Source organism: Ooceraea biroi, chromosome 8, assembly GCF_003672135.1.
Source record: "Ooceraea biroi isolate clonal line C1 chromosome 8, Obir_v5.4, whole genome shotgun sequence".
NCBI lineage: Eukaryota > Metazoa > Arthropoda > Insecta > Hymenoptera > Formicidae > Ooceraea > Ooceraea biroi.
Window position 1 is genome coordinate 13,439,339 of NC_039513.1, and position 12,844 is coordinate 13,452,182.

General features: G+C 38.1%; 3 protein-coding genes across 5 annotated transcripts; 1 reads left to right on the forward strand and 2 right to left on the reverse strand.

Annotated features, from left to right (window-relative positions):
- Positions 1–1,472: 1,472 nt before the first annotated feature.
- LOC105275035 (protein phosphatase 1 regulatory subunit 7) lies at positions 1,473–3,810 on the reverse strand. 2 transcript variants are annotated; one of them, XM_011331639.3, is made up of 5 exons: positions 3,555–3,810; positions 3,356–3,450; positions 3,015–3,211; positions 2,444–2,915; positions 1,473–2,379 (listed from the first exon to the last, which is right to left on the reverse strand). In XM_011331639.3, exons 1-5 carry the CDS (start codon positions 3,565–3,567, stop codon positions 2,194–2,196), a joined length of 963 nt encoding a protein of 320 aa, XP_011329941.1. In that variant the 5' UTR covers positions 3,568–3,810; the 3' UTR covers positions 1,473–2,193. The 2 variants fall into 2 exon arrangements, with proteins under 2 accessions (XP_011329941.1, XP_011329940.1); XM_011331638.3 differs by having other exon boundaries at positions 3,356–3,453; positions 3,555–3,807.
- A 167-nt stretch (positions 3,811–3,977) lies between these two features.
- Positions 3,978–6,563, forward strand: LOC105275033 (alpha-methylacyl-CoA racemase). The gene is made up of 5 exons (XM_011331635.3): positions 3,978–4,760; positions 4,900–5,035; positions 5,238–5,381; positions 5,478–5,724; positions 5,837–6,563. Exons 1-5 carry the CDS (start codon positions 4,653–4,655, stop codon positions 6,339–6,341), a joined length of 1,140 nt encoding a protein of 379 aa, XP_011329937.1. The 5' UTR covers positions 3,978–4,652; the 3' UTR covers positions 6,342–6,563.
- Positions 6,447–11,507, reverse strand: LOC105275034 (mediator of RNA polymerase II transcription subunit 15). 2 transcript variants are annotated; one of them, XM_026971880.1, is made up of 12 exons: positions 11,446–11,507; positions 10,911–10,998; positions 10,572–10,623; positions 10,281–10,475; positions 8,778–9,037; positions 8,523–8,681; positions 8,309–8,427; positions 8,135–8,226; positions 7,882–8,043; positions 7,367–7,652; positions 7,161–7,263; positions 6,447–6,989 (listed from the first exon to the last, which is right to left on the reverse strand). In XM_026971880.1, exons 1-12 carry the CDS (start codon positions 11,505–11,507, stop codon positions 6,657–6,659), a joined length of 1,911 nt encoding a protein of 636 aa, XP_026827681.1. In that variant the 3' UTR covers positions 6,447–6,656. The 2 variants fall into 2 exon arrangements, with proteins under 2 accessions (XP_026827681.1, XP_026827682.1); XM_026971881.1 differs by lacking the exons at positions 10,281–10,475; positions 10,572–10,623; positions 10,911–10,998; positions 11,446–11,507 and adding an exon at positions 9,310–10,267 and having other exon boundaries at positions 6,657–6,989.
- Between the last annotated feature and the right edge of the window lie 1,337 nt (positions 11,508–12,844).

Here is a 12,844-nt window from a genome sequence, read left to right on the forward strand (position 1 = left end):
GTCCACCTGCAGCCATGATACACGCCTCAACTCTCCTTTTCATTGATTGACGTACACGCTCAAAAATACCTAGAGTGTTACTTATTCTTTCACATTCATCTATTATGCGATTTCTGAGATCTTCTTCATTTTGAATAGGTGTAGCGTAAATTAAAGATTTAAGCTGTCCCCATAGAAAAAAATCTACTGGATTTAAGTCTGGGGATCTTGCAGGCCATAAATGGTTTGGTCTTTGAGTACCTCGACCGATCCATCGATTGGCAAGCTTCCTGTTCAAAAATTGACCATCCCCACTCCATCCCCACCGCTGTTGACTCGTACTGCAAAAGCACGCTATCCGCAAAGTGAACGAAAACAGTGATGTACTTTTTTGGAAAACAAAGCAGTTTAGGACATATGTTTATATGACCTTTTCTTCTTAAAATAAGCCAAGGAATATCCTCTTTAAGTTTGTCTACTTACTTAGGAAACACCCTGTATATATATATATATATATATGTACGATGAGTTATTGTGTTGTGTCGGAATGTAGCAATCGCATTAATGCAAAAAGGAAAAATTGGCAATAACGTATGAAAGAAAATAATGGTCCGAAAATTTCTTTTCATCTGTAAGTAAAACATACAATTGTAGGTTATACACAATGCCGGTAAAACGTTTCAGATATTGTTATGTGTTTATTATTATTTAAATTTATTATTATTGTGTTAAGAAAGAATTTTGGCTTGTTTATTATTATATTCATATGAATCGTATATATTATTATTAAATATATGAATTAATAAAAACTATAAATGAAAAACTGTTATCAATTGTTCGATAACAGTTTTTCATTTATAGTTTTTATTAATTCATATATTTAATATTAATATATACGATTTGACTATATATATATATATATAACAACTATAAATGAAAAACTGTTATCGAACAATTATTCATATGAATATAATAATAAACACATAACAATATCTGAAACGTTTTACCGGCATTGTGTATAATCTACAATTGTATGTTTTACTTACAGGTGAAAAGAAATTTTGGGATCATTTTCTTTCATAAGTTGTTGCCAATTTTTCCTTTTTGTATTAATGCGATTGCTACATTCCGACACAACACAATAACTCATCGTACATGTAATTTCAGTATCATAACTTTACAAAACTTTATCAAGTATCATTCGGGCGATGTCGAGAACAGCCGAACTCGCCCGATTTGCCAGCAGCCTCTCCTTACCGCAAATCTCATAACCCCCCTTGCCTAAGTTCGTAGCATAGGCTCCGAGAGAGAGACGGAAAGCACAACTGTTGTATCGCGACTGCAATCTCACGGATGAAACCGACAAAACATTTTGATAATCACGCGCCGATGACGCACGAGATAATTGGGAGAGCCTTCTGGAGGATAATTGTTCCCACTTGCTATCGCTAGCGCAGATCACTATTTAAAACAGAACGATCCTGTTGAACGCATTCGAGACATTCAAGTAGTTTATTTTTATGCTTAAAACGCTTCGTACGGTTACAGTGTTACAGTGATTATTCTCAAGGCAGCTCAACGGAGTAGCGATTACAAAAAAGCTTTCCCTTATGCTGCTGTAAAATGAATATAAATTATATATATTTATATATTTCGCTCTTATAACAATATATGTATTAATCTTGATTATAAAGAATATATATACCTTCCAAGAAAATAGATCGTTTTACAGATAATAAAGATACCAAAGGAATTACCCCATTCTCGTGGTGATACGCATGCAGGGAGTGTGACAAGTTCCAACGCAAATGCATAGTGTAGTATACGATTAGACTAGAGGAAGCGGAAGTACATACGCATGTTAAGACTCGCTTGAAGTAGAGTGTGTGTCAACGACAAGGATCTATTATCTCTCGCATTTTTCACCCAGGGTGAGGGAAACATTGAGAGAGAGAGAGAAGAGTAAACTATTAAATAAATTTTAACATTAGTCGGTTCCATGATGAGCGAACACCTGCAAAGTGTGTTTGATACACAAGCGATATCCTTAATCTTACATCATAAAGCCTTCGCGTGTACCTGGGCCTACAAAAGGTGGTCGTAACGATAGGTTTGTTCGCGTTGCGCCACGTGGATTGGATCCTCCGTGGACAATGGATACTTTCTCGAATCATGCTTACTGCTGCGCTCGACTTAGTGTTACTCCCGCCACCGTTAGCCCGTTTTCCGCTTGCAGAGCGTCGCGTCCAGCTGCTCGAGCCACGGCAGTAGTAACATGACCTTCCTTCTGTAATTCGGATCCTTCGCGATGGGATTGTGCTCCAGATACACGGTCTGCAGCTTCTTGTTCGCCGTCAGGCCCTCCAACGTGTTCCAGTCTTCAATCTCGTTATTGTTCATCTGTGGAATTTTTTTTCAATGAAGTAAAATATTACGATGTAAAATCGCACGTCGACTGCCTCACCCAAAATTCTTCGAGACACTCCAGGTGATCCATGTTCTGAATCTTCTTGATCTTGTTGTTGGCCAGATCCAACGTCGTCAGTTTGGGGGAATTTTCTATACCCTCTATGCACGTTATACCGTTCTCAGACAAGTACAGCTGATCCAGCTTCTTCAGCGCTTCGATATTCTCGATCTTTGTAATCCGATTACTTTGTACACTTAATAACGTGAGTTCCTGCAGGCTCTCCAAATTCTGTATCTTAGTAATTTTGTTCTTACCAAGATACAGACTGGTGAGCTTCTCCAGGCCCTCCAGATTCTCGATCTCGCGTATCTTGTTGTCGCCCAATTCCAGCGTCTTGAGGTCCGCCAGGTGCGCGACATTTTCGATACGCAAGATCTTGTTCGACGATAAAAATAGTTTTTCTAGATTCGATAGATTATCTAATCCCTCGATCTTCTTGATGCGATTGAATGACAGATCTAGAACCCTGAAATCCATGAATAAAAAATATATGTTATACACATGCACAGATAATAAATACATTTAAATGTACTCGTTAGTCTTATCGCACACGTAGTAAACATACTCTAAATTTGTGAGAGCGTCCAGATTTTCTATGATCATGATCTGATTATCCCTTAATTCTAGTTCGACCAGAGTGGTGAATGTATCAAGATTCTCTATTTTCTTAATCAGGTTCCACGTAAAGCACAGTTTTCGTATCTGCGTCAGTGGCTCCAGATTTTCTAGTTTGGTTAATCTCGAGTGATTGAAATCTAGTTCCTGAAACACATTGACAAAATGTGTAACTGTCATAAAACAGTCATCATGAAACAGTTACAACAAATAGCGTTGATTTCCAGGTTGGATAAAATTTATTAATTTTAATTATAATTAGTTTATATATTTTATAAAACGGTGACAAACCTCGCTATTAGGATCTATAACCAATATCTTGTCGGGATCCTCAGGTTCCTCTCCTTCCTTCTCGACTTCCATCTCGGAGCTCTCGCTCTTGTCCTCTTCTGACAAAATTGGGATAAATTCGATTAGCAATTAAACGCAAACATAACCTGGATGCAATAATGTACGCATGCAATTAAATTCGATTATTCGTGTGTCGTACCATGATTAGCCATTATTGGAACTGTCGCAAGACGTGAAATGTGTAGAGATGTGTGGAAACACTTGATTATTTAACGTTAATGAAGCAATCACATCAAAACATCACTAATTTGCGTCAACCGTGTAATTATTCTTCGATAAAGCACGGTCCGTTAACGAATTAACAAAAACGATTACGGTAAACGCTGCACGATATAAAACAACCTTAAATTACGTCAATTAGAAATCCATGAGCGTACGCTAATAATATAAATAATCAATCAATCAAACACTATATGAAACATGATGTCACTCAAGACTGCCAAGTGTCGGAGCTCGGGTGGCCCTTTGACGTCAAAAAGGGCGCCAAATAGTGAGTCATCTAGCGGTTCGCGATTGCAGAATGCACCGGCCTTTAAGGCCGGTATTCATAGCCCGTTTTTATATATAAAGCTCGAATAATTTGTTACACATGATGCACGTGCATAAAAAAATTAATTAACTGCAAGGAAACAGTAATGTGATAACGTCTCTTTTTTTTAAATTTGTAATTGGTGTTGAATTTATAAAAAATTAAAAATAAAACAGCATTTGTATGCGATGAACCATCTAGACTTACTTCTTGCTTTCCAACCTTCGAAGATTATCTTGTGTTTATTTTCGATTCAGATAAATCCGAAGTCTGAACAAAGTCCGTTATTATTTTATCATTTACAGTAGTCATTTACAGTAATTTCTAATTGCTTCATTTGATTTGCCAGGATCTAGAGAACTTGATCATCGATAATTCTTATAATTTTTTATTATTAATTATTATAATTTCTTCACCCTTCATCAATCACTCTGATAATTTTTTAGCATTTAAGATAGTGCAAAGTCATCATATGTATTGATGAATATGTATGATCGTGGTCAAGTAGTCAGTAAATGATATGCTAATAACTGATCATAAATGCAATGCGATAATGTAACAGTTAAACATTGATAGTGAGTGAGACACAAATGTGATCTATTTTTTTTATTAAAACGAAAGTGCCTTGGAGTAAAGACTTTTCAAATAGAGGTTTAAGTGGCTCTGTAACTGAATTGTTTCATTGATTTTCAATTCAACCGAAGCGTGATGGCTCTAAAGGGAATAAAGGTCTTGGAGTTAGCTGGTCTTGCTCCGGGACCCTTCTGTGGAATGATTTTAGCAGACTTTGGGGCAACTGTTATTAGAGTAGACAAGGTAATGGAGAAACAAATATTGCTAAAATGTTGCTGCAATTTCCATGCAGCTTATATTGAAGCATGAATGAAACCGTCAGTCTAAAACATAAAATTGAGGATTTATACAATATAATTATTTTTAATCTTTATCTCTATAGATCGGTGCTCCAGCATTCGACTGCTTGGGCTGTGGAAAGAGATCGATAGCTTTAAATTTGAAATCCAAAAAGGGTGTCGACATTTTCAAAAAGTTAAGCAACCAGAGCGATGTTGTTATTGATACCTACAGAAAAGGTATATATATATACAATATATAATTAATTGATCTTAACTTATCTTTCTTAAGCTAATTGCTTTTCGAATAGTATTCCTCATGTTAGCAATGTTTACTCTGATTTTTCTGAGATTCTAGTTAAAATTGTGAATACATGATTTATCTGAGAATCATAAATTTGGGTAAATCTGTAAATGCAATATTATTATATGTGTTTAACAGGTGTTATGGAAAAGTTAAAGATTGGGCCCAAGGACCTTATGGCAACGAATAAAAAGTTGATATACGCCAGATTGACTGGATACGGTCAAGAGGGTTCCTACGCGGATATGGCTGGCCATGATATCAATTATTTGGGCCTGTCTGGTAATATAATTTATTAAATATAATTTTATTAAATACAAATTTCTGCCTGAAGCAACAGGATGAGACAGGAACTATGATACAAATTTGTTGATGCAGGAGTACTGTCTTTACTTGGACGGTACAACGAGAAGCCTACACCGCCCGTCAACCTTGCCGCTGATTTCGGTGGCGGTGGTTTGACGTGCGCGTTTGGAATCGTCCTCGCGCTGTACGAGCGAAGTAAGAGCAACGTCGGACAGGTGATAGACACGTCGATGGTGGAAGGATCCGCGTACCTGGGTTCCTGGCTGTTCCGATCGCAAAAGCTGTTGAATTTATGGGGAAATCCTCGCGGTAAAAATATGTAAGTGCCTCCTGCAACCGCGTAACTGCTCCAGAGTTGCTCCAGAGTTTAAATATATTTAAATGTTTATAACACACATTCTATTTTATATAATTATTGCCATCCTGCGCAGCCTGGACACGGGTTCTCACTTTTACGACACGTACGAGACGAAGGACAAGCAGTACATGTGCGTCGGTGCGCTCGAGCCACAATTTTACGAAGTTTTCCTGGAGAAGCTGGGTCTCTCGAGCGACGAGCTGCCGCAGTACGAGAACTTCGAGGAGAGTAGCCAGAGGGTCGCGGAGATCTTCAGGACGAAAACTCAGGCGGAATGGTGCGCTATATTCGACGGCACCGACGCGTGCGTGACGCCGCTGCTGAGTCTGAGAGACGCCGCGTCGCACAGCCACAACCGGCAGAGGCGAACGTTCACCACGTTGGAGAACGAGGTCTTCCCGAATCCTGCCCCGCGCCTGTCTCGCACACCCGGCATCCCCGTGGGCGCCGGCAGGAATGTACAGCCCGGCGAGAATACCGTGGAGATCCTACGTGAATTGGAATTTCGGCCCGACGAGATCAACGATATATTGTCGAACGGGTTCGCTCAACAGGCGGAAACGGCTTCCAAGCTTTAGCGAGCGAAAATGATGTAATTATGAATTTCTTTCCGCGCGCGGGATATAATTTTTATAATAAATGAACGGTGGAGATATCGGGGAGATGCACACTCGCGGGCGACTGTATATATACATATACATATATTTTTACATATACAAATATGAATATATGCTTGTAAAGTGTATGTACGCTACGTATGTAGTTACATAATTACATAATAAAATTATTACAATACATAATTAAAAATACGGTAGATTTATATAAAACTGGAAAAAAAATTATAACACACACTCAGGGGATTATAAAGGAGAGGATTCATGCGCAAAACTATACTATAAACCCATCAGTACTGTACTGGCAGTGACGAGCATTTCCCTCGGCGCGCTCGCCTGTCGCACGCTCATCTCCCACGTGTCCAACAGTTGCGAGAGCGAGAAGCGACGCGGCAACTTCGCGATACGGGCGTTTAAAGCTTTCTGCACGGCACAGAGGAACGTCGTCGCTTCGTACTCGTGCGGCGCCATGACGCAGCGAGGTGGCGTCGACGGATAGTCAGCGGGCACCGTGACCGAGATCGGCGGCACGCATGGAAGATGACGATCATCGAGCCAGCATATTAGTTGTATGCACTTGGATCCACTTTGCTGCGCCGGATCTAGGCTGACCTGAAGAAAATTATGCAAGTTTGATAATTGTGCAACGTAAATTTAGAATCTCTATCTTTGTAGACAGAAAATGCCCAACAATGCTTGCGGAGTCATTTTCTTAATCAAGCATAATATTTAATCAAGAAAAAAAAGTACGAATTATTTACTCGGGATAAAGTTGTGGCGTACCTTGAATCGCTGATCCAGTCGAGCTATTTCCCCTTGCAACACGTCCGGTATTTCGCTAGACGGTTCTTCAATCTTGTGCTTCTTCAATGGCGCTGGCAGACTTCTGTTTTTATAATTAAATGTGTGTTAGTTCTCGGGGATCCGTCGAGATGAAATTTATTAATCTGACATAATTCGCTTTTGCGGGACATTATAATTGCACTCACTTGATCTCCGGTCCAAACAAAGCGTCTAGGCACGGCCCGAAAGTACGCTGTAACGTGTGATTGATCACCGGGCTTTGGAGATGCGCGCTTACCGCCTCTAATAGCGGGCTGAAAATCTGGTGCTCCTTCAACGTCGTCACCGGTGGCCCCACGCTACCGTCTCCCCTCTTGAAGTCCAATTTTTCCAGAACAACTTCGCACTTCAGCAGCGTGTCTAAGGGCATGCGTTTGCTGGGGGTCGACAGGATCTCCAGGAGCTTCTTCATTTTGCTGAGCTTATCGACGTCTGCGGCAGAGTGAACAAAAGATACAAGTAGTAAAAGTTACTTACGCAAATCGCTCAGTATTAAAAAGATTATCCATTAGTTTTTGATGCTTTTTTCACGATATTTTCCATTCTTGAACAAGAAAGACCTTTCCACAATTTTAAAAAATTTAATTTCTTGGAATTAGATATTTTGTTCGCATGTATATAATTATTTATTAATTATTTATAACGGTGTTTATTTCCTTACTTCCTTCACTGCTCATTTTGGCGATCATTCTCCGTAATGGCTCGATATATTTGCTTAGTTGCCTGACTTTATCCCTGTAGGCTTGATCTTCTTGCTGAGGGCTCGGTGTGGCACCTACACCTCCGGGAGTGTTTAACGAGCTGCTTGGAGAGGGTGCCATGCCTGATTTTCAGCGCGTCGTTTAATTAATTCCTTCGATTTCTTCTTTATTCTTATATCTATAACATTAATATCGTAAATTATCTAAACTCACCTACGGAATTAACCGAACGAGACGGTCCTGTCATAATGGCATGCTGAGGACTCGGTGACGGCACTAGAGCGGGCGACGCTACCATCTGATTGCTACAAAAATAATATTTTTATACAATACGATGATTACGGAAGCATGTTAAAAATTAATATTTAAGTTACGCGCTAAGCTTACCTCGATGGTGCTCCTAAGCCAGCTGGACTCGGCGCTGACGGAGACGGGCTCTGCCTCAGGAACTGATTCGGCGTGACGTTGCGTGGACCGGGAAAGCCAGCGTTCATCATTTCAGCCGGCTAAGGACAGAAATAATAATTACGTCAATACAGTTACCAACGAGGAAATATATCGCGATAACGAGAACGACGATAGAAGCCAGTGTCTTACGTGCCTTTCTCTGAATGTGATTCAACTGCTGTTGCATCTGGCCGGGACCTAACTGCCCAGGACCAATTTGATTCATTTGCTGCGGCATACTGGCCTGTATGCCACCCATTGGACCTCCGATTTGATTGTTTATCTGATTCGGCAGCTGATTCTGCATTTGCGACTGCGACGGAAGCAAGTATAAACTCCATCAATACTCCTTCTGAATATTTTTTTGCATACGCATATTGTACTAGAGTGCAGCAACTGAAATCTGTACCTGCATGTTCGGTTGCATCTGTCCAGCAGCCAACTGTCCCATTTGCCCCGGCACCATTTGATTCATCTGTTGAGGGATATTCCCCTGTCCCATCTGATTCATTTGCGTCAGCATAGGATTATTCTGCATAGTCTGAATTGGGCCCATGTGACCCATCGGACCACCGGCCTGCGCTGGCATCATGTTCATACCAGGCATTTTGTTCTGCATGCCGGGCATGTTCATGGGTTGCCCAGGGCGTTGATTTAGACTTTGCAACACTTTATGCAACAAGAAGAGAAGAGAATTTTCAAGCAATTATAAAAAATAAATTATTAATATTTTTTGCTAATTAAATTATTGACATACATATCTTCACATCTTCAAAATTACATTACATACCATCTTTTATTCATTAATACAAAAATAATACACATACAAAGAAATTTTAATTTTTCTGTAAGGAAATAGGAAAAATCTCAAACATAAAACTATAATTAAAAATCTGTGAATATACTTTAGTTGAATCAATATAAATGCACTAAATACTAACTCGTGTCTTCATCTCTGAAATTATTCCAAAAGTTAATATCAATTGATCTTTCTTCGCAACAATTTTCTCTGTACCAAGTTCTTTCATCACAGGTTTCATCGCGATAAGTGTTTTCGTAACAAGTTTCATCGCAACGAGGGTCTCCGTAATAAATGTCGTCGCAATAATAATAATAATCTGGATGATAACTCAAAAAATTCTCCATCTCACTGGCGTATAATGGGCATTTATACACATATATAGAGAGAGATTACCGAGTTACTTAACACGATAATGTGATAAATTTTAACGAATACTTTTACGGATATCTATTCACGGAGAAATATTCACTTATACCATCGTGCTCAACAGCTAGTCAACTACACAGTGATAGTTTGGGGTATGTTCCAGTTTCCATACCCCGCCCAAGTTCATCAAAATATTTACTGTTGTCATAGTCTACTATTGAGCATCTAGTCTTTCACGCACACAACCCAAAGGTTCCAATTAAATTATTATTTTCACTTACTAGTACAGAGAAATTTATTTATGTATTTTTTTGTAACTTTTTGACTTGATATTTATTAAGTACGACGCGTTTGTTACAATTATATCTTATAGATATAAATATTATTTTTAACATAAATATAAAGGTGGTATTGTGCAAATTATTGAGGCAAAGGATTTACTCTACTCCTTATATGGAGAAGACAAGAATATAGAGTTTAAGAACTAATTTTTTTAAATTTTTATTAATCCAGATAGTCACATCATGCCAGATTTAAAAAAACTCCGAATCCAAATAGAAAGTTGAAACTTTACTTTAATCCTTTAAGACTTTTACTAAAATGCGACAATCTTTCGCATTGATCTAACACTTATATTTTTGTAAAACATATTACATTCTTTATGCTGTAATTTACTGTGCAAGCACTATCGATTGCATGAAAGATAAATTTAAATAAAATAAAATGAACATATTAATTATTTACAGTTAGTCGCAGTGTTTGCGGTTGGTTGCGGAATTATACCCTGATGATTGGGACCCGGACCTCCCATGCCCATCATCTGGTTGTTTCCTGTTCCCTGGCGAGCCAGTGTCTGGAGAGCGCCAATTGGATCCTGCATACCTGGATTATTACTGCCAGCAGCACCAGGTGCATTATCTGCCGCATCTTTTTTGGAGTCTATGTACGGAAAATAAAATTTTATTGACAAGACACGTCGAAAATTTGTTATGGTGCTAAACAATGTAAGAACTAGGAGTTACGAAGAAACATTACTCATTTCTCTGACATGTAGAATCAGTCTGGCGACAAAACCCAGGTACTCCTCCTGTAACGAGACAAATATTAATTAAATATTTATTAAACATTAAAAATTAATTTTTATCTAAGATGATAGATGATCTAACGTGCAGAATAATCTTATCTATAATGCAATTAATTAACAGTCATCATCGTAATTATCGCTGATACTAATTAGTATAAAAATAGTAATAAAGTAGATTCTTAAAGCATAAATTAAAAATAAATTTAAAAAAATTGCAGATGCACCAAACAGTAAACTGCATTTGCATAACATTAAAACATAGTACGAGTGTCTCGAGTACAATTTCAGACCTTAGACTTTGCTTTGCGGAAGACATGATTCTCCATTTCGATGCCACTCCTCGTTGTGGGCATCCTGCATACTTGTACAGCTTCATCTCTGTGGGTGAAAATGTTTGCAATTACAATTATGCATCAAATGAACAAAAGAGGATCAAGATTGTTTCTTCTAATCACAGTGTATTCTACAAAGTGAAAGAGAAGGAAGGAGATTTGCACTGAAACAGTAGTCTATGTACGAACACAGAAAACAAGTGGAACAGGTACGAATAAATAAAATAAATAAATCTGCACAGTGAGATGAAGTAGGCAGGTGAGGAAAGCAGGGAAAGTGTGGAGAAGTGTGAATAAGATTTTTATTTTATTGTAAACCAAGTTCCTTCCTTCCTTGGCAAAAAGATAAGTAATATAAATTTAATACAATAATAATTTGCGCATAGTACAAAGAATACATTTAGATAAAAGCTTTAGAGGAGATTACTTGTTAAGTAATGATGCCAGTGACAGGGGGCAATGTGTTCTATGGTCTAACGATGAATGAACTCACATTTTTGCAACAACGCTTTGCCGAAAACTCTGCGTTTTCCACGAACTATCATCCTGGGCCATGATTCACTTCTTCGACAACACTCGTCAATAAATAAATGATAAATCTCCTCGTCGACCAAGCACTAGCCAAGTAGCCACAACCACATACAACACAAGTCACAAGTGTCACAACTGTGAAAATCTTCTTCTTAGCATCGATTCCCTAGTATTCCCTGGCGGGTTCGACATGACAGAAACTTAGTTCCAAAAATGTCCGCTACGAGCCTCCACTGTTCTGGATCGAAGAATGAAGCTGTAGTGTAGCCAATAGGCTTGTTCCTCCTGGCTGTACCCCTTTATATATTCAATAAAAAAAAAATGAAGCTGTAGTACGACTCAACGTGGATCAGAAAAGATTCTTTTTCCTAGAGAACCTCAAGTTACTTGAGGTTCTCTACTTTTTCCCAGCGATATGATTTTACGAGAGACCGGAAATACTTTTTCACTTATACGTAGCGCTGCTCATAACGCGTAGATAAATCTTCTCTTTTAAGCAATACGATGGGAATTGAACGAAGCGTCTGCTTTCAGATGACACGATTCAACGATTGACAGATTTTCAGATTAACGACGTCGTACAGTGGGGAATTTTGTCAAAAAGCTGGTCAAAAATCGAAAAATGAAGTTTCGAGTTAGGGTCTATTGTCCTTGAGAATCGATAAAGGACTGTTCCCTGGATAGAATCCCGTTGCCCTTAGTCCCCTACTATTTTAAGTCGAGCAGGTATGTCAGTTGAAAGTAGGCCTTTATGGGCGACACACGTTTCTCACGCATTGCGTGAATATTTTCATTGAACTTTGAGTGTTAATAACTTTGTAAATAAAAGTGATAATCAAGTTCTGCAAAATGGATGCTCTTCCTGGAGGATTGTAGAAGATTTTTCTTATTTACATTTTTGAAATAACGCTTGTCGTGTTTGTTTTACGACACATAACGATAGTTCGACAAAGTTTATATTTTCCTAAATTAATATTTACTTCGTGTAGACTTTAGTTGCAGATCCCGCTAGATCCCGCGTTCTTTTCTTTTTCATCTTGTAGTCTATACTATTAGCAACTAAAATTCACAATAATTAGCTGCTACTCTTGTTATAAGCTTATTACAACCACCTTATTACTTTTCTCGATATATCTCGAAAAGTATTCGAAATATCAAAAATGTTTTATACAAAAGTTTCATGGTAAAAACGCCCGTATTTAATGAAGTTAATAACATTTTTGAAAAACAATTGTTTACATAAATTTTTGAAAAAATTGTTTTAAAAAATTATTTAAAAAATTTTTATTGATGTCATTAAATAGAGACATTTGTACCATGAAATTTTTGTATAAAACAGTTTGTATTTTTTTGTTTTTATT

Coding starts and splice junctions, on each gene's coding strand:
- LOC105275033 (XM_011331635.3), top strand. CDS start 4,653: ATGGCTCTAAAGGGAATAAAGGTCTTGGAGTTAGCTGGTCTTGCTCCG. Junction 4,761..4,899: donor CTGTTATTAGAGTAGACAAG/GTAATGGAGAAA, acceptor TTATCTCTATAG/ATCGGTGCTCCAGCATTCGA. Junction 5,725..5,836: donor AATCCTCGCGGTAAAAATAT/GTAAGTGCCTCC, acceptor CATCCTGCGCAG/CCTGGACACGGGTTCTCACT.
- LOC105275034 (XM_026971880.1), bottom strand. CDS start 11,507: ATGGCCCAGGATGATAGTTCGTGGAAAACGCAGAGTTTTCGGCAAAGC. Junction 10,999..11,445: donor CAAAGCGTTGTTGCAAAAAT/GTGAGTTCATTC, acceptor TTTCACCCACAG/AGATGAAGCTGTACAAGTAT. Junction 8,682..8,777: donor AGATGCAACCGAACATGCAG/GTACAGATTTCA, acceptor CTTCCGTCGCAG/TCGCAAATGCAGAATCAGCT.
- LOC105275035 (XM_011331638.3), bottom strand. Junction 3,212..3,355: donor TTATAGATCCTAATAGCGAG/GTTTGTCACCGT, acceptor AATGTGTTTCAG/GAACTAGATTTCAATCACTC. Junction 2,916..3,014: donor GACGCTCTCACAAATTTAGA/GTATGTTTACTA, acceptor CATGGATTTCAG/GGTTCTAGATCTGTCATTCA.